Source organism: Tamandua tetradactyla, chromosome 2, assembly GCF_023851605.1.
Source record: "Tamandua tetradactyla isolate mTamTet1 chromosome 2, mTamTet1.pri, whole genome shotgun sequence".
Lineage (NCBI taxonomy): Eukaryota > Metazoa > Chordata > Mammalia > Pilosa > Myrmecophagidae > Tamandua > Tamandua tetradactyla.
The window spans coordinates 184,290,279-184,313,195 of NC_135328.1; the positions used below are offsets into that span (position 1 = coordinate 184,290,279).

A 22,917-nucleotide genomic window follows, 5' to 3' on the forward strand; every position below is an offset into this window, starting at 1 on the left:
AGATTTTTTTTTTAATCTGTCAGACATTGCAAGGTGTCAACTAAGAGGCTCTGACATTTTTGAGGATGTCTGCTGGCAAATACTGTTGAGTTCTGGAAAGACAGAGACTAAATGCTAAAATGCTTGGCCACATTGCATAGGTAAAAGTGCAGTAATACGAGGAAGCAGATAACTTCATGGGCTGTAGTCAGAGAATCCCACATAGAGTGGAAAACAGGAGCCTTACAAAAGGAAAACTCACCTAGACTTTACTGTATTGTATTCTCACTCAAACCTGGCACTGATGCTGTTTTGCACTTAATCTGAAATGGAGGAGCCTGATTTGTGCAAATATTTTTTGAAAACGTACTACAGACCAGACACTATTTGATGGTAAAGGGCAGAGTCTTTTTCAAGCATACAAAGGCAGAAGATTCCAGTTGTTCATCAACAGAAGAATGATAAATACAACTTTGCTCCTTGCTCTTCTTTTACTTCACCCACAAAAGAATGAACCAAACTGAATCCTTCAAAGTAACCCTCTTTTAAACTCTGAAGGACTAGATGTATACATGCTGAAATTTAGTTAACACCACAACCTGCTCTGTTGGCATTCAAACTTGAAAAGTAAAACCAAGTGTGTTAAAAATAAAAACCCAACAAAGCAGAAAAGTTAAATGCTGAGCCTCAACCTTCAGAGCTTTTCTGGCCTCTAGCCTGATCCTAGATTTCTGTTTCTGGGTTCAAGATGGAGCTCAGACTTGCTGCGCTGGCTTAATTCCACCCAGGCAACAAGGACACTGGTTTTATATTGGCTATTCTTAGCACTAAAACCCATTAAGTTTATGGAGAGATTACCTCCCCCTCCCCAAATATGAACAAGACACCACTTTTTTTGTGTGGGGAAGGGGGTTACTTAATTTTATTGATCTTGTACTTGTGTTTGCTTTCAACTGTGCCAAAAATCTCAGTTCTCAATCAAGCCAACATAATTGCTCATTTGACTTATTTCACAATGCAGCACAACAGACTCAGAATAACAACACTAGCGCGACCACCAATAGCATGATTACTAAAAGCAACTTAATTATTTTTTCAGTTTTTTTCTGTCTTTATGGTATGTTCCATGGAATATCTATCCAAATTACTGTGCTTTAAAGTCACTTTCTACAGTTCTTTGTAATATGTCTTCAACTAGCTACATGGATTTCTTTGTTTTATTTCACTTCTAATTTTTTAAAACTTTTTTTCATTGTGAAAATATAACATATATACAAAGAAAAGAAAGAAAAAGCAATAATTTTCAACGTACACTTCAGCAAGGAGTTATAGAACAAATTTCAGAATTTGTTATGGGTTACCATTCCACTATTTCAGATCTTTCCTTCTAGCTGCTCCAAAACACTGGAGGCTAGAAGAAATATCAATATAGTGATTCAGCAGTCATACTCATTTTTTAAAATCCTATTTTCTTTGTTATAACTCTTCCTTCTTCTTTGATCCTTCTCACAATCTAAAGAAATCTTTAGGCAATGCCTGTTCTGAATTTTTCATGTTGAGAAGGGGTGTCAACACTAAAGGATAGGGGGATGTATTCAGCTGATAATCTTGGAGAGGCTGGTTCCTCTGGGTTTCAGGCTATATCTGACCTAGGAACCCTCTGGAAATTACAGTTTCCAGGAAAGCAAACTTAGTGCATGAAACTCTTGCAGCGTCTCAGTTTGAGCCCTAGATGTTCTTAAGAGAACAGTAATAATGATGTTGGCTGGAGTTTAGCAAACCATGGCAATTAGCACTATCAAACTGAAGCTTGCACAAGAGTAGCCCCAGAACAGCCTCTTGATTCTATTTAATCTCTCTTAGCCACTGATACCCTATTTTATTACACTTCTTTTCCCTCTTTTGGTCAGAAAGGCACTGTCGATCCCACGTTGCCAGGGCCAGACTCATTCCTGGGAGTCACGTTCCACACTGTTAGGGAGACTTTCACCCCTGAACGTCATATTCCTCGTGGGGGGGAGGGGACGCCCTACTTTTGACATTACAATTTTCATTTTCTCCTCTCTTTTATAACTGAGAGTAAAGGTAACTACCACCTCAGGACTACAACAGAAGAGAAACAACGGCTCTTCAGTGGAAATCTACCTCTGTACACAGGACACTCTAAGAGAGGTCAAGCCACGTTCATTTGCTAAAACCCTCACGTAAACAAGTACAAACCCAGGTACATCCACAATATGAATTATTTTTTGGCCCTTGAAGTAATGTGCACTTATCACAAGGAGATACTGTTTTCTTTATTTTATTCATTACTTGTTTGCTGTCTCCCCCACCAGAATATAGGTCATTGAGTGTAATGATCCTGACTGTCTGACTCTGAATCCACAGTATCTAGCACAGCCACAGTATTTGCACAGTATTTATTATAGGAATGAATTAAATGACTTTGTATGTCAGAAGTTAAAGGCTGCTAGCTCTTAGGAATTGCGACATTAGCTCTGTATAGGAATCCAGTGTCTGCTCTACCAAGATGCTAGTCACTCCAGAGCAGGAACATCACATTCACACAGGGAGCCCCCTTCAGTATTTGATAAAATGACACCAAATGGAACATTCTTCATAAGTACATGACAATATATTCTAAAAAATTCCAATCTAGCCTGTCTCACCTTCTGTTGCCACTCTCCAAGATCCAACAAAAATGTCCTTTTCACTTAAAGTCTTCCTAACCCCACCAGGGAGAATAAGCACTATGTTCCCTGTGCTCCCAAAGCACCTGGAATTTTACTGCTTCAAGATTCATCACTGTGACTGACTCAGTAAGCATTTAATAAGTAAATGTTGAATAAATGACTCTGGTTGTAATTACCAGATCGTAAGTTCTCCAAGGGGCAGAGTCATATTTGACTCATCTAAGCCGACAATTATCAACAGAGGGCAATTTTGCCCCCAAGGAGACATTTGGCAATGTCTATAGAGACATTTCTGGTTGTCACAACTGTGGGGAAACAAGAAGGTTGGGATATTTCCGGCATCTAGTGAGTTGAGGTCAGAGATGCTGCTAAACATGCTATAATGCACAGGACAGTCACCTACAATAAATAATTATCTATTCCAAATGTTGATAGTGTTAGAGTTCAGAGACCCGATTTAAGTGTATTTTTTTTAACACTTGAAAAGAGTGCATGGCCCCCAATAACTGTGCTGTTGAATAAATTGCTCATTAGTCTTCAACAGGTTCTAAAAATTTGGCAGGATGACTAAATTAAGCCAAAGGAATGAAAGGAGGTGAGATTTCTGTTTTTCTGCATCCTTTAAAAGATATGTCTCACATTAAACTACCCCAAGGCAAAGCATCACCACACACCCACATGCCTGAGGAAAACCACTAAGATATAAAGGACACCCTTATAAATCTCACCCACAGGTCAGAAATGAACACTGCCTTTGTAAATGTACCTGAGATTAAAATGTTTTAGTGTGAATTTTGGTTATTCATCTCATAGCTCTTTATACTCTTTAAACTTTTCTCAAAGAAGTTTCTCATTCTTTCTTACCACTGTTAAATTCCGAATTTCTTCCATGACACGAGGCCAGAAGGACTGCAGGCTTTGCTGCGCATCACTGCTGCTAGTACCACCAAATCCTCCTTCCGTGGACATTCTGACAACTGAAAACAAACACAGACATGAGACACATTAGAAATAATAAAGTAAGACTTTCTGTCTAGGTTAATTATTTATATCTTTTTTTCGTGGATGTTTTCATTAATTCATTCAAGCTTTTCGTCTGCGAAGGCACCTAATTTGTTGAAGAAGATTTTAGTACAGATTTCAATCTCTGCAAAAATGTACGAAGACAACTTTTCCCTTCTTCCCAGTTCACACCACGGAGACCATCAAGGAACTCCATTAGAAAATCTAAAGTTGCTAAAAATCCAAACTTAAATCCTAGTGTGACTCTAGAGCTTTTAATTTCTTGTTTGGGGGTGGGGGGTGGGGTGGGAAAAAGGCACTTGGCTGCCCTAGTCTGGTCTTTTAGTCTTGATGTGTTCCCTCCAAAGCTTTTACAAGCTATCCATGGCTTTTTACACTTCACACCATGACCAAAGCAGATATATTCGAGTCCCCTGTCATTAACAGTGTACAGAAATGTAAACCCAAAGTCTTTAACATTAGGAGTCAAGCTTATTCTTTTGTTTTTGGTCCACTGAGGGGGTTGGGGGACTACTAATGATCACAATTCCTTTTCTTTTCTTTCTTTCTTTTTTTTTTTTGCAAGGGCAGATCCAGGAATCGAACCCTGGTCCTCTGGCACGGCAGACGAGTATTCTGCCAGAGCCACCACTGCTCCGCCCTACAATTCCTTCTAATTCCAGATTAATCTGCCTCTGTGGACACAAAAGCACTAAAACAAACAAACAAACAAAACCCACAAAGAAACACTAAAACCAAATACTGAGTGGACAGCAAGAAGTCTCAGAACTGAAACAACTTCCCAATTCTTACCCAACTTGAACCTTGCTGTTAGACACAAAGCCAAACACAGCACTGCAGCAACTGGAAATTTAAGGACGGTTTCAAAAACAATGGGGAAATAAAATTTGGGGAGAGAAGAGGGTTTCAGCATTTGGTCAACTGTTTTATTATGGGGGAAGGAAGATGAAGAAGAAGCCCCAGTTTAGTATAACTGTAGATAATATTATAATGTCTTAAAAGATTTTTGGGAGAAAGTGAAGAACTCCAGATGGTTTAAATGCTTATGTAGCAAATTTAAATCCAAGAAACAGTTTAATTAAACATGAAGAAAGAGAAACTTGGTCTCTCCTAAAAATTCTTATTCTGAGGAATTACTTTTAAAATATGAAATGGTAAAATAAATTGGGTAGAGGGAAATACTAGTGGTCAATGAGTGGGAGGGGTAAGGGGTATGGTATGTATGAGTTTCTTCTTTTTTCTTTTTATTACTTTTCCTGGAGCGACGCAAATGTTCTAAGAAATGATCATGGTGATGAATATACAACTACGTGATGATATTGTGAGGCACTGATTGCACACCAAGTATGGAATGTTCATATATTAAGAATGTTCGTGTTTGTAGGTTGTTTTGTTTTATCAATAAAAATTAAACAATATATATATACCAGTGACAGGTTGCTGATGGAGAGCTACATAAATCATTAAGAACAAATTCTGAGGGGCTGAAAGAAAAGCACGAAAGCAAAGTGTCGCATGACCAAACATTACTTTTCAGGCTCCATATATGGCTAGGCAGATCACTCTCCATCACCTGAACAGAATAAAGATGCATAAACCTAGATTTAAATCATGAGGATGTTCAATTCACTCTTAAATGCTTGCCTGGATTGTCCTAGAGGTCTCTGATATTGGTGTTTTTACCCCTTCTAAAAGAAATGATGAAAGGAAAGAAATGGAAGGAAGAAGGAGTACAGTCTTCAAAGCAGATTTCACTTTTGCGTAATGACATTAGTGGATGATGATGTAATGGGAAAAGCCTGGAGCCGATTTCTGATGGTGGAGGCCTACAAGGAGCACTACAATATCAACAGGAATGCTAAGTATCTGGGAAACAATATGATATTGGTGTTTCTGGAGGGAATTAAAGGGCAGAATATTAACCTATAGTTGGAAATGGCTCGATAAAATCTTGAGACTAAGTAACAAACAGGTCTCCTCAAAACTCAGCTCTCGTTTGACATTTTCATTAATCACCACATGGCCTATAGATGTATTGAGAACAAAGAAATCAAGGTAATCTAGAGAAGTTTTATTTACTAGTAGTTTTCTACAAGGTATTCTTGACAATGAAGAAACTGAGACTCAATCGAACTCTTTAAATGGGACATATAAAAATTATTTTCATTTCCAAAAAAATTTTATCAAAAAACTTGAAAAATAGAATCTAACCTTTCATTACATGGATCCAAGAACAGGCCTGACCTTAAAATCTGCCATGCAAACTGCTAAGGTCAAAGAAGAAAGATACATGATAGCTAGGATGATGTCTGTGTACGCTTGCTAATGGTGAGTTTAGTTGGCATGCAAAGGTCTGTGAGATTTAGAAGTTTAACAACACATTTTAGTTGTCCCTGATCTCCTCCCACAAACATTAGAAAAGTGCACAATTCAGGAAGCACTTTTAGAATCCTCTGTGCACAGTCTGCTTTTAAATTTTGAGTTGTCCCAACTATAGATGTGTTGGCATAATCAGTCCCCAAAGACCCATGCAGTGTCACTGGACCATAAATGAATCTTTGATTGGCCTGGAACCACACACTGCTGTAGGGGTGGTGGTGGTGGTTATAATGCAGAAGTGATCAAATCTTTCTGGAACTGAAAAATGCATTAAATTGTTAACTTGAGAGGGCTATGTATGTTACAAAATCACAAATGGTTAATGGCAAAATATATATGTAAATTAATATCTTTTATATTTCACTGCATCACGGAATTAAGGCCTGAAAACAAGACATCAAGATCCACCCAAGTTCACTCCTCTCTAAGGCACTTGCAGTTCCTCTTCAACCTCTGCCCAACTCTCTCAATCCCACCCTAAGTGATCATCCAGTTTAAACTGGAGCACCTCCTCCTGTTCTGGGAAACTGACTCACTCCTAAGGCATTCTTTTCCAACTTAGGACAGCTCTGGCTGTTCTTCTTTATATTAAGTTGAATCTACAAGCAAAATTCCATTTGAGCTTAAGATTTAGAGTTATAACCTTTATAATTTTTCCATGCAGCAATCTTTTATAAATTTCTCAGACTTCAAAGGACAAAGGTATTCTCTCTATCCGGGACACATGTTCTTCTCATGAGGAAAAAGAGACCATGATTTGGAATACGTTTTCTAGCATCATTCCACAGAGATGATTAGTAGCCTTTTTTTTTTTGGAGGGAGGGGGGTGTGCATGGTCCGGGAATCGAACTCATCTCCCGCATGGAAGGCAAGCATTCTACCACAGAATCACCACCTGTGCACCCAGTAGCAAATTTTTAAAATATCTCTTGAAAGAACATATGCTGTCACTACAATTTCCTCAAAAAAGTGATTACTTTTATTCAAGAGGCTTTCTCTAAAGCAGAATCAGTCTTTACATGGAACTTTAAAAATGAGACTAAGATACAAGAAACATGAAAAACAAAGCAGTGTTCACAATATTTCCTGACTGGGGCATGATTTAGATTTAAAGTAAAACTTAATAACAAAAAAAGAAAAAAATTAATTTTAGTGACCAAATACCCTAATACATTTAAAAAAATAAAGCAATTATAGTCAATCAGCTCTTATTTTAATAATTAATGCATTAATTGCAACTGAATTGATTTTGCTGTAGAAGTAGCCCGTTTATAGAACCTGCAGCCCATGAAAAAATGTGCCAGGTCCATTTTCGAGGGCAATGCGGGAAGTCATCTATTTAAACCTAAGAAAAGACATTTATATTCCAGATCCTTTTCATTCCATATTTAAACTGCTATTTCTATCCCTGAATAAAGGTATTTATATACAGTTGACAAGGACAAAACAGCCTTAAGACCAAGTCACATTAGCTTAGATCATGATAATAAAAAATACAATATAGAATTTCCAAGATTGAATTTATTATTCATATTAGAGTTATCATTCATATTCTTCAATCACTTTAAAATACTAAAATTAGATGGACTGTTTAATAAAGGCTTAAGGAATTGATGAAGTACTGAATGATTGTTGTTAGATGTACTAACAATCAATCCCCAACATCTATTAATTTGTCTGGTTTTCAAAAGATCCTTAAAAAAGTTTGAAGTATCAAAAGTCCAACATGAGAAGAATGTTTCTCTAATGCCCAACTCACCTGCCATCTGTCTAGAAAGTCTTCTCTAAGTATCTCCATCTGGAAGTAATCACTTCATCCTGTGAATACTGACGTCCTTTTTCATCTATACCTCTCTTTTCCCCCTTTACCACATTACTTTTGTGTGATCAATACTTATGAGCCTGTCTTCTTATCTCTCCTTCTGGTTTACAAGATCCTTGAAGGCAGGACTAAAGTATGATTCATCTCTGGATCTCTCATATCTAGCACAAAGTCTAATAATTATCCTGAATGAAGAGGTAACAGAGTTGTTTCATGTGGCCTTTTTCAGAAAAAGAGGTCTCTTGGAAAGCATTGTCCTGAAACAGACTTACTGGGATTGCTTAAACAACCAAAGGAAGAAGAAGTTATCAAGCTATTCTAGGAAGCTCAGAATAAATGAGGTTTTCTCTGGGTCAATAAAGTAAGGACTATAATGAGAAACCCATCTGAATTAAGCTGACTTACTGAAGTAGATTTAAGAAAAATGAGAATGACAAGATCAATGCATAAAAATCAGCTGTCTTTCTGTACACCAGCAATGAGCATCTAAGGAAATCAAGAAAATAATTCCACTTACAACAGCATCTAAAAGAATAAAATAGGTAAGAACAAACTAATCTAGGATGCAAAAGACTTAAACTATGAAACTCCAAAACACTGCTGAAAGAAATTAAAGAAAACTTAAATAAACGGAAAGACATTCCATATTCATGGACTGGGAGACTTGATATTGTTAAAATGTCCATACTATCCAAAACAATTTACAGATTCAATGTCATCCCAATGAAATTTCAACAACCTTTTTTGCAGAAACAGAAATGCCAACCATCAAATTCATGTAAAACACTAAAGGGCCCTGAATAACCAAAATCTTCTTGAAAAAGAAGAACCAAGTAGGAGGACTCACACTTACAATTTCAAAACTTACTACAGTACAAAGCTCCAGTAATTTAAAAAAAAAAAAAAAAAGCATAGTACTGGCATAAGGACAAATAGATCGATGGAACAGAACTGAGAGTTCAGAAATAAACCCACACATCTGTGGCCAACTGATTTTCAACAAGACTGCCAGGTCTACTCAATGGGGAAAGTAATAATGTCTTTCAAAAATAGTGCTGGCATCCACATGCAAAAGAATGAAAATGAATCTCTACCTCATATCGTATACAAAAATTGACTCCAAATGAGTCAACAACCTAAATATAAGTTAAATTATACAACTCTTAGAACACAGGAGAAAATCATCAGAAGGTTGTATTAAGCATTGGATTCTTAGATTTTATACCAAAAGAATGAGGAAAAAAAAGAAAAAAAAATTAACTGGACTTCATCAAAATTAAAAAGTTTTGTGAAAAGGACATTATCAAGAAAGAGAATACACAACTTGCAGAATGGGAAAAAATATTTGGAAGTCATATTTCTGATAAGGATTTTAATATCCAGAACTCCTACAACTGAACAACAAAAAGACAAAAAGTGGGCAAGTGACTTGATAGACATTTTCTCCAAAGAGGATATGCAGATGGCCAATAAGCACATGAAAAGACGTTCCACATCATTAGTCATTAGGGAAATGCTAGTCAAAGCCACAATGAGATATCCTCTCACATTCAGTGGGATGGCTACTATTAAAAAAAATTAGAAACAAACAAACAGAAAAAAACAGGAAATAAGTGTTAGAGAGGATGTGGAGAAACAGGAACACTTGTTCACTGCCAGTGGGAATGTAAAAGAGTAAAGCCACTGTGGAAAACAATTTGGCATTCCTCAGATAATTTAGTACAGAATGACTATATGACCCTGTAATTCCACTTTCAGGAATATACCCAAGAGAACTGAAAACAGGAATTCAAACATTATTTGTACACCATTGTTCAAAACAGCATTGTACATACTAGTCCAAAGTTTGAAGCAACTCAAGTGTCTATCAACAGATGAATGGATAAACAAAACGTAGTATAAGGTATACAATGGAAGATTACTCAGCTGTAAAAAGGAATTAAGTTCTGATACATGCTATATGTATCAGAACCTTGAAGGTATAATGTGGAGTTAAATAAGCTAGATATGAAAAGTCAAATGTCGTATGAAATATCTAATAAATACATTCATAGTGACATAAAGTAGATTATAGATTATCAGGGGAGTTACTGCTTCCTGGGTAAAGAGCATCTGGCTTGGGGTGAATAAAAAGTTTTGGAAACGTTGGTGGCAACGGTAACACAAAATTGGGAATGTAATTAATATCACTTAATTGATACACATGAAAGTGATTAAAATCAAAAATTTTGTGTCTAGTTTACATGTTACCACAATAAAAATTTAAGAAGAAATGTGGGTATACACCTTTCTCAACTCTAAGCCTTTTTAAAGTCAGAAATTGCTTAGGGAGATGACCAAGATAAACAAACTAGTGAAATTCAAAAAAATTAATGAAAATGGTTAAGACAGCAAACCTCTCTGTTTGATGATCTACTAGCAGGAAGATAAAGGAGAAAATCATGGAGGAAGTGGGACGATTCAATGAAACTATTCAAGTGTGGCTGATCTAGCTGTCACTGTAGAATACAGTTAATTTTTTATCATTCTTTAAGAAATACAGAGACCTGAGCAGTTTTCAGAACATCCCAGAAGTTGTGTTCCTCTTAAGGGTCTCTTGTAAATCTTTTAAGTTTCTGTTCTGAACTAGGCGTCATATCACCAAATCCTCCTTTACAGTGATACATCTAGACATGGAACTGAGTACTTTAAAATTACATCACAAAATACAAGAATACACTTTTATTACAATACTATCTTGTTTCTAAAACTCTGTACCTTTCAGGTTTTTGCTTTATATTCCTTAGAATGTACTTTATTCTCTTTGCTAAAGTTGTAAGATACCTAAACTCAAAGACAGCTCTCTGAAGTAACTAAAGCCACAGATGTTTCTGAGTAATAATACCTAAAACCCTAGCACCACAACAATTGTTTAAAGAAGAAAGACCACAGGAAGTGCCCCTAAAATAAAGCTTATTCCTTGATTAATGCTACATCCTATTGAAGTTCTAGCTGATACATTCCCACAGTCAAGTTTAATCTAAAAATAATGATTTTACATCAAATGCAAACAAATATGCCCTTAAATCAGTTTTGACTAAAAAACAAATCTAAACTCTGGTACATAATCATCTTCCCCTTTATGGTCTCTAATCCAGCTTGTGGCCTTTAAGGCCTTTTGGACTATGTGAGTTACCAATCATTCTGTGCATCTCCAAATTTACACATATCATCAATTATCTCCCTATGTTTAAAGCAATTATCTTCTTCACTCCTCTTTTGACTTGTATTTTGACCATGTCTCCCTTTCATAAGATTACATGCTTTTAATTTTGCCCATCGGGCAGCATTGTCATATTCACTTTGTTACAATACTGCTCATGTTTTTATCAACGTTAGTTCTAAGGCTTCTTCATTTGAATCAACTAAAACTGTCGGAATGGCTTACTTTAAAGGAGTGAAAGATATAAAGAAAGGGAGGAAGTGGGTAGGATTTAAGCTAATTTGTGCCTTCTATCTAAAATATTCTTTCAGACTACAAAGAAAAGTGAAAACTAAAAATTAGGATTGAGTTATTCAACACAAAACAATACTACCAACAAAAGACAATTAGGTTCACATATTTATACAGATGGATGTGTTCTGCAGGACATATACCATTATCAATCACAATAGCTAAAAAGCAATTTAAGTTTTAAAGAGGCACACATTCTCCATAATAAAACCAATCCCAATTTGTTAATTCCAGAATGAGTAAAAGAACATTGTTCCTGAAATTAAAAGACCTATATTTGTGAACTGGCCTGCTACCTACTAGCTGGATTGCCTTAGGCCAGTCGTTCCACAAAGTCAATCCAGGAGCTATGCACACTGAACACATATGCCCCATACCTCACCACTTGAGGATGTAATAAAAGAATGAATGCAAGCAAAGGCAGGAGGACTGGAAAGAAAAGAGAGTTCAATAGTCTTTATTTAAGCTCACCTAAGTTCTACTTAATCAAGCAAGAAAGCACTAAGCTTATTGGCAGAAACCTTACTACTTAAATTCTGAACCCTTGCATAGCTGGGTACCAGCTGGTAACACTTTCTGGCAGGCTATTACACAGTCTTCACTACTATAAGAATGAACAATGTAGCCTTACTAGAGATCCCTTTCCTCAACCCTGTTTAATGCAAAGTTCAATGTTTGAGGGTGTGTCTGTCTTTAGCCCCAGGAGGGTAAGTATGAGGTTGCTTTTCAAAGAGCCAAAATGGAAAACCATGCTTCCCAAAATAAGGATGAAAACTGGTTGCACACTGCACTCCTTAAAGATCTGCTCACAGGACAGTTACATTTTCAAATGGAAAAGAGCTAATTTTCCTTTAAAAACAACATTCAAATATGTTTCTGTTTGCTATCTCCTACAAAATGATCTTTGAAACAGACAGTAGATCATAATAAATTTGTAATACAACAGGAAGAAAATAAAACAAACAGCAACTGGTATAAGCAATGAAATTGATAGGAAAGGCCAAGACGGCAGCTTAGTGAGGTGTGGGATTTAGTTCATCCTCCAGAGCAGCTAATAAATAGCCAGGAACAGTACAGAACAACTGCTGGGGCGACATCAGTGACCGAACACACAGCATACACCAGTCTGGACAAGCTGGATCAGCTGCGATCCGACCCAGAACTGTGAGTCCCCCAAGCCGCAGCTGCTGGCACCCCTCCCCCTCAGGCTAGTTCCCAGAGGGGAAAGGAAAGAAACTTCACTAGCAGCACGGGCTTAGTTCAGACACGCTCCAATTTGTGGAATTAATTAACAAATTCTGACTGAACCTGGAGTAAAAACTGAGGTTGTTGGTTTTTGCCCTGGCACAGAGGGGGCAAGGCTGACAGAAAAGAAAAAAACAAAACAAAACGAAAAAATAGATTTTTTTGGATCAGACAGCACAAAATACTTGAAAGGGTCTGGGCCCTGAAGGAAAGGAGAGGGCACATAAGAACTGGAGATATACACAGCAACGTACCAACTAAAGCTCTTGCTTGGCAAACCCATGGAATGGGGGTCCTACTCTGAAAAGGAACTTTATTTCTTTTCTCTTTTGTGGTTGTGTTTCTATGGCTTGACTGCTCTTTGCATACAACTGCAAGGCTTCTCAGGCTCCAACTGCCCCAGGCAAGGGTGGAATTAAGCTTATCTGAGAGCTTGTCTGGAGGCTGTGCCTTCCCCAGGAGAGGGGTAGGGCCCAGATCAGGTGGACCGCCTTCCCCAAGGTATTCAGACCCCAGGGCCTGGAAAAACTGAAGCAATTAAAGCCAGCCTACAACCTTGGCTCTGTCTCAACCACACCTCCAGCAGGGAGAGTCTGCTGAAGTTAAAGGTACCACATCACCTTATGCTGGTGGGACCTGCAGGCAGCCAAGCGCCACATACTGGGCAGGATAGGGAAAATACAGAGTCTTGAGGCTTCATAAGAAAGTCTTTCAACCTGCTGGGTCTCACCCTCAGGGAAAACTGACGCAGGAGACTCTTTCCTCCTGAGAGGAGGCCAGTCTGGTCTGGGAAAATCTGACTGGGGTCTATAAATACCTAAGCAGACCCTCCTAAGGGAGACAGGGGGAAAGCACCATACAGGCAGGGCAAGAAACAAGAAAACAAAAACTGGAAAATTCTGATCTGTTAAACAAAACGTAAGCTAGAGGTCTAGAATAAACTGAACTGAATGTCAAAGAACAGATAGACAACAAAGTCATCCAGCAAGAAAAACCTAGGTAAAAAAAAAAAGTGCAAACAATCTCCAGAAAAAACTAATTTAGGAAGTTAAATGCCTAGGCGCCAGCAAAAAATAATGAATTATACTAGGAAAACTGAAGCGATAGACCAGTCAAAGGAACAAACCAACAATTCAAATGAGATACAGAAGTTGAAACAATTAATTCAGAATGTTCGAACAGATATGGAAAACCTCTTCAAAAATCAAATCTATGAACTAAGGGAGGATATAAGGAAGGCAAGGAACAAACAAAATGAAGAAATCGAAAGTCTGATAAAACAAATCACAGGACTTATGGGAATGAAGGGCACAGAAGAAGAGATTTAAAAAAAAATGGAAACCTACAATACTAGATTTCAAGAGGCAGAAGATAGAATTAGTGAACTGGAGGATGGGACATCTGAAATCCGACAAGCAAAAGAAAATATAGGGAAAAGAATGGGAATTTGAGCAGGGACTCAGGGAATTGCATGACAACATGAAGTGCACAAATATACATGTTGTGGGTGCCCCAGAAAGGGACGAGAAGAGAAAAGGAGCAGAAAAACTAATGGAGGAAATCATCACTGAAAATTTCCCAGTTCTTATGAAAGACCTAAAATTACAGATCCAAGAAGTACAGTGTAGCCCAAACAGAATAGATCTAAAGAGATGTACTCCAAAACACTTACTAATCAGAATGTCAGATGTCAAAGAAAAAGAGAATTTTGAAAGCAGCAAGAGAAAAGCAATCCATCACATACAAGAGAAGCCCAATAAGACTATGTGTAGATTTCTCAGGAGAAACGTTGCAGGCAAGAAGACAGTTGTATGATATATTTAAGATACTAAAAGAGAAAAACTGCCAACCAAGAATTCTATATACAGCAAGATTGTCCTTCCAACATGAGGGGGAAATTAAAACATTTTCAGACAAAAAATCACTGAGAGAATTTGTGACCAAGAGACCAGCTCTGCAAGAAATACTAAAGAAAGCACTAGAGACAGACAAGAAAAGATAGGAGAGAGAGATGTGGAGAAGAGTGTAGAAATGAAGACTATCAGTAAAGGTAAAAAGAAGAAAAATTAGATATGACATATAAAATCCAAAAGGCAAAATGGGAGAAGAAAGTACTGCCCTTACAGTAATAACACTAAATGTTAATGGATTAAATTCCTCAATCAAAAGACAAAGATTGACAGAATGGATTAAAAAACAGGATCCATATATTTGCTGTCGACAAGAGACACATTTTAGACTGAAGGATAAACACAGATTGAAAGTGAAAGATTGAAAAAAAAATATTTCATGCAAACAACAATCAGAAAAGAGCAGGAATAGTTATACTAATATCCAACAAATTAGATTTCAAATGTAAAACAGTTAAAAGATACAAAGAAGGACACTATTAATAAAAGGAACAACTCAACAAGAAGACATAACAATCATAAATAGTTATACACTGAGCCAGAATGCTCCAAAAAATACATAAGGAAAACACTGAAAAGATAAGATACATCTACCATAATAGCTGGAGACTTTAATTCCCTACTCTCATCAATGGAAGAGAATCAATAAAGAAAAAGAGAATGTGAATAATACAATAAACAAACAAGACTTAACAGACATTTATAGAACACTGCACCCCACAACAGCAGGGTACACCTTCTTCACAAGTGCTCATGGATCATTCTCAAGGATAGACCATATGCTCAGTCACAAAGCAAGTTCAATAAATTAAAAAAAAATTTTATTTTTAATTCATTATTTTTTGCAGTTTGAAATCATACAAAACACATTCTCAAATCATAAAGGAATGAAGCTGGAAATCAGTAACAGGCAGAGGGCCAGAAAATTCACAAATATATGGAGGCTCAACAACACACTTAGACAACCAGTGGGTCAGTTACAAGAGAAATCAGTAACTATCTTGAGGGAAATGAAAATGAAAACACAACATATCAATATTGACGGGATGCAGCAAAGGCAGTGTTAAGAGGGAAATGTATTGCCCTAAATGCCTATATCAAAAAAGAAGAGAAAAAATTGAGGAATTAACTGTTCACTTGGAAGAACTACAGAAAGAACAGCAAATTAACCCCAAAGCAAGCAAAAGGAAAGAAATAATAAAGATTAGAGCAGAAATAAATGAAACTGAAAACATGAAAATATTTGAGAAAATCAATAAAACCAGAAGTTAGTTCTATGAAGAAATCAATAAGATTGATAGGACCTTAGCGAGGTTGACAAAAAGAAGAAGAGAGAGGATGCAAACAAATAAAATCAGGAATGGAAGAGGAGACATAACCACTGACCCCACAGAAACAAAGGAGGTAATGAGAGGATACTGTGAACAGCTTTATGCTAATAAACTAGACAATGTGGATGAAATGGACAACTTCCTAGAAAGGTATGAACAACCAACATTAACTCAAGAACAACCAACATTGACTCAAAAAGAAATAGACAACCTGAACAAACAATCACAAGTAAAGAAACTGAATTAGTCATTAAGAAGCTCCCAAAAAAGAAAAGTCTAGGACCAGATGGCATCAAATGTGAATTTTACCAAACATTCAAGAAAGAATTAGTGCCAATCCTGCTCAAACTCTTCAGAAAAGTTGAAGAGGAGGGAAGGCTACCTAACTCATTCTATGAAGTCAACATAACCCTCATACGAAAGCCAGATAAAGATACTACAAGAAAAGAAAACTACAGACCAATCTCTCTAATGAAAACAGATGTAATAATCTTCAACAAAATTCTTGCAAATTGAATCTAGCAGCACATTAAAAGAATTATACACCATGACCAAGTAGGATTCATTCCAGGTATGCAAAGATGGTTCAACATAAGAAAATCAATTAATGTAATACACCATATCAACAAATCAAAGCAGAAAAACCACATGACCACCTCAATTTATGCAGAAAAAGCATTTGAGAAAATTCAACATCCTTTATTGTTGAAAACACTTCAAATGACAGGAATAGAAGGGAACTTTCTGAACATAATAAAGGGAATATGAAAAGTCCACAGCTAATGTTGTCCTCAACGGGGAAACACTGAAAACTTTCCCCCTAAGATCAGGAACAAGACAAGGATGTCCACTATCACCACTGTTATTCAACATTGTGTTGGAAGTTCTAGCCAGAGCAATTAGACAAGAAAAAGAAAAACAAGGCATCAAAATTGGAAAGGAAGAAGTAATACTCTCACTGTTTGCAGATGATATGATACTATATGTCGAAAATCCTGAAAACTCCACAGCAAAACCAGTAGAGCTAATAAATGAGGACAGCAAAGTGGCAGGTTACAAGATAAACACTCAAAAATCTATAGTGTTTCTATCACTAGTGTTTTAGTTTGCTAGCTGCCAGAATGCAATATATCAGAAATGGAATGTATTTTAAAAAAGGGAATTTAATAAGTTGCTCATTTACAGTTCTATGGCTGAGAAAATGTCCCAATTAAAACAAGTCTATAGATATGTCCAATCAAAGGTATCCATCCAGGGAAAGATACCTTGGTTCAAGAAGGCCGATGAAGTTCAGGGTTTCTCTCTCAAGTGAGAAGGCACATGGCGAACACAGTCAGGGCTTGTTTCTCACTGGAAGGGCACATAGCAAGCACGGCGTCATCTGCTAGCTTTCTCTCCTGGCTTCCTGTTTCATAAAGCTCCCCGGGAAGCATTTTCCTTCTTCATCTCCAAAGCGCTGGCTGATGGACTCTCTGCTTCATGGTGCTGCAGCATTCTCTGCTCTCTCTGAATCTCCTTTCTCCAAAATGTTTCCTCTTTCATAGGCCTCCAGAAACTTATCAAGACCCACCCAAATGGGTAGAGAAATGTTGTCACCTAATCCACTTTAACAGCCACTCTTGATTAAATCACACCTCCAGGGAGATAATCTGATTACAGTTTCAACCACACAGTATTGAATAGGGATTATTCTGCCTTTACAAAATGGGGTTTTGATTAAAACATGGCTTTTCTAGGGGACATACATCCTTTCAAACCATCACAACTAGTAATGAACAATTTGAGGGGGAATAAAGAAAATAATTTCATTTACAATTGCAACCAAAAGAATAAAATATTTAGGAATTAAATTTAACCCAAGGATACAAAACCCTATTAAAGAAAACTATAAGAAACTGATAAAAGAAATCACGGAAGACCAAAATAAATGGAACGGCAGACTGTGTTCATGGACTGGAAGACTAAATATAGTTAAGATGTCAATTCTACCTAAACTGATTTATAGATTCAATGCAATACCAATTAAAATCCCAAAAACTTACTTTTCAGAAATAGAAAAACAATAACCAAATTCATCTGGAATGGCAGGGTGCCCTGAATAGCTAAAAATATCCTGAGAAAGAAAAATGAAGTCAGAGCTCTCACACTACCTGACTTTAAGGAATATTATGAAGCTATAGTGGTCAAAACAGCATGGTCCTGGCATAAAGATAGATACAGTAACCAATGGAATCAAATACAGTGCTCAGATACAGACCCTCTCATCTATGGACAATTGATCTTTGATATGACAGTCAAGCCAACTCACCTGGGACAGAAGAGTCTCTTCAATAAATGGTGCCTAGAGAACTGGATATCCACATGCAAAAGAATGAAAGAGGATCCATATATCACACCCTATACAAAAATTAACTCAAAATGGATCAAAGACCTAAACATTAGATCTAAGACCATAAAACTTTTAGAAGAAAATGCAGGGAAATATCTTAAAAATCTTATAGTAGGAGATGGTTTCCCAGATCTTACACCCAAAGCATGAGCACTGAAGAAAGAAATAGATAAATGGGAACTCCTAAAATTAAGCACTTTTGTGCATCAAGGAACTTTGTCAAGAAAGTAAAAAGACAGCCTATACAATGGGAGACAACATTTGGAAACAATATATCAGATAAGGGCCTAGTATCCAGAATATATAAAGGATTGTTCAACTCAACACAAAAAGACAAACAACCCAATTACAAACTGGGCAAAAGACATGAATAGACACTTCTCAGAAGAGGAAACACAAATAGCCAAAAGGCACATGAAAAGATGCTCAACTTCCCTGGCTATTAGGGAAATGCAAATCAAAACCACAATGAGAACAAAAAAAACAATGAAGTATCATCTCACACCCACCAGAATGGCCATTATCAATAAAACAGAAAATGACAAACAAGTACTGGAGAGTATGTGCAGAAAGAGGCACACTTATCCACTGCTGGTGGGAATATAAAATGGTACAACCACTGTGGAAGGCAGTTTGGCAGTTCCTCAGGAAGCTAAGTATAGAATTGCCATATGATCCAGCAATACCATTGCTAGGTATCTGCTCAGAGGACATGAGGGCAAGGACACAAACAGACATTTGTACACTAATGTTTATAACAGCATTATTTACAATTGCCAAGAAATCGAAACAGCCCAAATGTCCACCAACAGACAAATGGCTAAACAAGCTGTGGTATATATATACTATGAAATATTATACAGCTATAAGAGAGAATAAGGTCATGAAGTATGTAACAACATGGATGGACCTTGAGGACATTATGCTGAGTGAGATTAGCCAGAAACAAAAGGACAAATAATGTATGGTCTTTAGAACAGAGACCATCAGGAGCACAGTGGCTTTAATTACAATTGTCAAAAGATGGAAGCAACCCAAGTGTCCATCAATTGGTGAAGGATAAACAAATGTAGTATACAGATATGCAAGAATATTACTCAAGAATAAGAAGGAATGAGGTCAAAATGGATGAACCTTGAGGATATTATGTTGAGTGAAATAAGACAGATGCAAAAGGACAAATGTATGCTCTCATTAACATGAACTGATTATAATAAGTAAACTCACAGAGTCAAAATCTAGAACATAGAAGAAACAGATGCTTAATTTTTGCAGAATTTTTAATTAGGTTGCATATAAATGTTTGGAAGTATACAGAGGTGTTGGTAGCACATTATGGTGAGTGTAATTAACAGCACTGAATTACGTGTGTGATTATGATTGAAAGGGGAAGTTTAGAGTCATGTCTAGGTCAAGTCTAGGACACTAAAAGGAAAGTTGGAGGATAAAACATGGGACTGTATAACACAGTGAACCCTGTGGTGGATGATGACTGTGATTAATTGTACAAATATAAAAATGTTCTTTCATGAACTAGAACAAATATATATCACTATCACATGGAGTAAATAATAAAGTGGTATATGGTAAAAAAAATGCAACTAATGCAAATTATGGACTATAGTTAACAGTAATATTTTAATACTCTTTCATGAACTATAACAAATACACCACATCAGTTCTAAAGGTCAGTAATAGAGGGAGATGAGCAGTATTGGGTTTATATTTTCGGAGTGACGAATATGTTCCAAAGTTGATTGTGGTGATGAATGTTCAATTCTGTGATTATACTTGAGCCACTGATTATATACTTTGAATTGACTGTATGGTGTGTGAATATAGCTCCATAAAATTGCCTTAAAAAAAAAAAGAAAAAAAAATTGATAGGAAGGCATAAACAGAACATTTAAAAATATGTTTCTTTGTGGAATAGAAAATAGTATATAAACTATCTTATTAATATGTTTCCTTCCTCATCCCTTCACTAATGCTCAAACTTAAACCATCTCTGAACACAGAACGCTATCTGTATTTTGTATGATGAAGAAAATATTTGAGTGAAGTATGCTAAAGCAAAGGTTCCAGCACTATGGCCAGCATCCTGTTTTACTGGAACAAGAGATACTCATCTATTTATGTATTGCCCATGGCTGCTTTCATATTACAACACTAGAGTTGAAAAGCTGTAATATAAACCGTAGGGAATGCAAAGCCTAAATTATCTGGCTCTTTACAGAAAAAAATTGTCAGCTCTTCTTATAAAGCATTTACCCCCTCCATGACTCCTCCCCTCCTGCTGATGGAGAGACTGAGCTCCAGAGGTTGAGAAGCTTGCCCTAGATCACACAGCTGTTATCAGCTCCTCTACCTCCCTCATGGACTCAGCCTCCATTAGGAGTAAGCTGAGCCAGTCCACTGTCTCACAGAAGTATCTCTTAATCTCTCTGACCCTCCAACTTAATGAGAGTAAATAAATTTTTGCAGGAAGAATGGTGAGTAACTGGTTTTTCAGGCCCTGAGCCTGAAAGAGATTTCTGGCATGATCTTGAGAGAGAAATAGTGCCCATAGCCCAGGTTAAGCTGCATCATAAAACAAAGAGCCATTTTGCTTACTGGGTCCATTTTGAGAGAATACCCCAAGAATAACTTCTTGCTTTGTTTCTGGCAGGACCCTGTGTTTGTGGGTATGTGAGGTAAGAAATATGATTCTGAAGAATGTCTCAAAGATAACAAAAGCTACACATAAATTACCCTCAAAAGATCTTCACTCAGCTCAGTGATAAAGATATCAACATCATTCCCATTATACAGATAAGAAGGCTGAGGGTCAGGTATCTTAAGTAACTTCCTCAAGGTCAGAGGAAATAGTGTAGTAAGAAATGCAAAAGCTCTAATATTCTGTTCTTGATTTATTTCAGCTCATTCACTCCAATTTTTATACTGTTTTAAGCTATGTATATATTCAAATTGTCCAGGCAGGTAAACAGTCTCAGCCTGAATCACTGACTCAAATCTTTAGCCTGAAAGATCATTTTCATCCACTTCGCAAAATCTCTGTGGCAATCACAGAAGAGAAAGTGCTGATGGCACTGCTATCTTCTCCCATATAAACATCTTTCTTTTATTTCTTCTGTTGTCTCTCTTTCCAGGCTGTCACTTTTTTGGGGGTTGGGGGGAGGAAGGGATATCTTTCTTTTCCATTTGATCCTTCCCCTTCACATGTCTCTAGGCCTTTGAACACCCAGCTGTGAACAGCGGAGGGCAGTAAAGTACAGGGTAAATAGATAAATAAAACATATTGGACCTGGGGGGGGGGGGCGGGTTACTGCTCACTGGCTATTAACTTGCTATATGCTTACGATCTTGGGCAAACCATTTAACTTCATAGAGGACCTCTGTTTCTTCACCTATCACAGCACCTTACAGGTACACAAGTGGGAAAAATGCCTATTAAAAAGTTTTGAAAAGTAACAAGCATCATACAAATGGTAGATGGCACCATACCATCTGCTCAGAGGTGATATCTACTTCTGGCCTGGACGGTCCCAGATACAGTACCAAGCCTAAAGACAAGAGCCCAAAGCTCCAGCAATACTGACTCTATTTAAAATTTTGATATTTTATTCATCATGGATTTTTTTTTTGCATTAACTCTGATTCTTTTAAAACACTGCATTAAAATATTATGGTCTTTTTATTGAGCTTTTTGGTACCCCCTTAACTGTGCACCTGATACAAATGCCTCACTGGCCTCATCATGTGGCATGAGAAGAAATAAAACAAAACATAGAAAGGATTTTCCTAGGTCACTTATACCAATTCCCTTTTATTTAGGCAAGTGATCCAACTAGCCTCCTTCTATCTCTAATCTAGACTACTTAACTTTTTTTTAACATATTTTCCAGTATCAGACACATGAAAAGACATATTAAACTAGAGAAAAATCTTCTCCCCTTTCTTTTATGAACATAAAATATTTTTATAGCCCTTTAAACTATTTAATTTAGAATGAATGTACTGGTTTTAAATAAGCAAAGAACTCTAGCTGGAAATGACTAAGAATATCCCAAATTTATACCCCTGGGAAAGTCAATGATCAGTAGCTATGCAGGTTTTCCTTCCGTACTAGCCCAAAAAACATTTGGGCATCTCTCTGGACACCTCAGACTTCTATAAACTGGGAGTATGTGGCTGCTCTATCTTGGAGAAGAAATCTTTGTTAGTTAAGCTGGAGGGCAGAGAAGCCCTGGAATATAGGCAGCTGTCCACCCCCTCCCAGGTCCCCACTCCAATCCCTACCCCCAGAAAAAAAGATTCTGGTTTGAGTTCTAAAGAGAGTGTGGGGACGTCCATCTTCACCGAAGATTCTGGAGTGAAAGAAACATGTTCTGCAGAGTAGGAATTTCTGAGACTACTGCATGGATTTATTTCTTAAGGTTTTTTTTTTTTTTTTTTTGGAATAGCATTGGTAAGAAGCTTGTCTTTACAGTACAACTGTAAAGAAATTAAACAGTATATTATACACATTCACTAATCAGTGACCACTAAATTTTTTTCTCCCAAAGAAATAATTTCTGATACCCAATCAAATCTATTCACATATTCACTTTTTCCAGACTTGTTTGTGTGATGAAAAAGCACAGAACTGAGAAT

The 22,917-nt window shown here is 36.9% G+C and overlaps 1 protein-coding gene across 13 annotated transcripts in view; it reads right to left on the reverse strand.

Moving 5' to 3' along the window:
- The window catches only part of NFYC (nuclear transcription factor Y subunit gamma), an 82,722-nt gene that overhangs the window by 30,618 nt on the left and 29,187 nt on the right, over positions 1 to 22,917 (reverse strand). For all 13 annotated transcript variants that reach the window (XM_077150093.1, XM_077150091.1, XM_077150092.1 and 10 more), the window contains one exon: positions 3,537 to 3,649. In XM_077150093.1, the coding sequence (XP_077006208.1) occupies positions 3,537 to 3,641 (105 nt within the window). In that variant the 5' untranslated portion in view covers positions 3,642 to 3,649. The remainder of the gene's footprint in view (positions 1 to 3,536; positions 3,650 to 22,917) is intronic.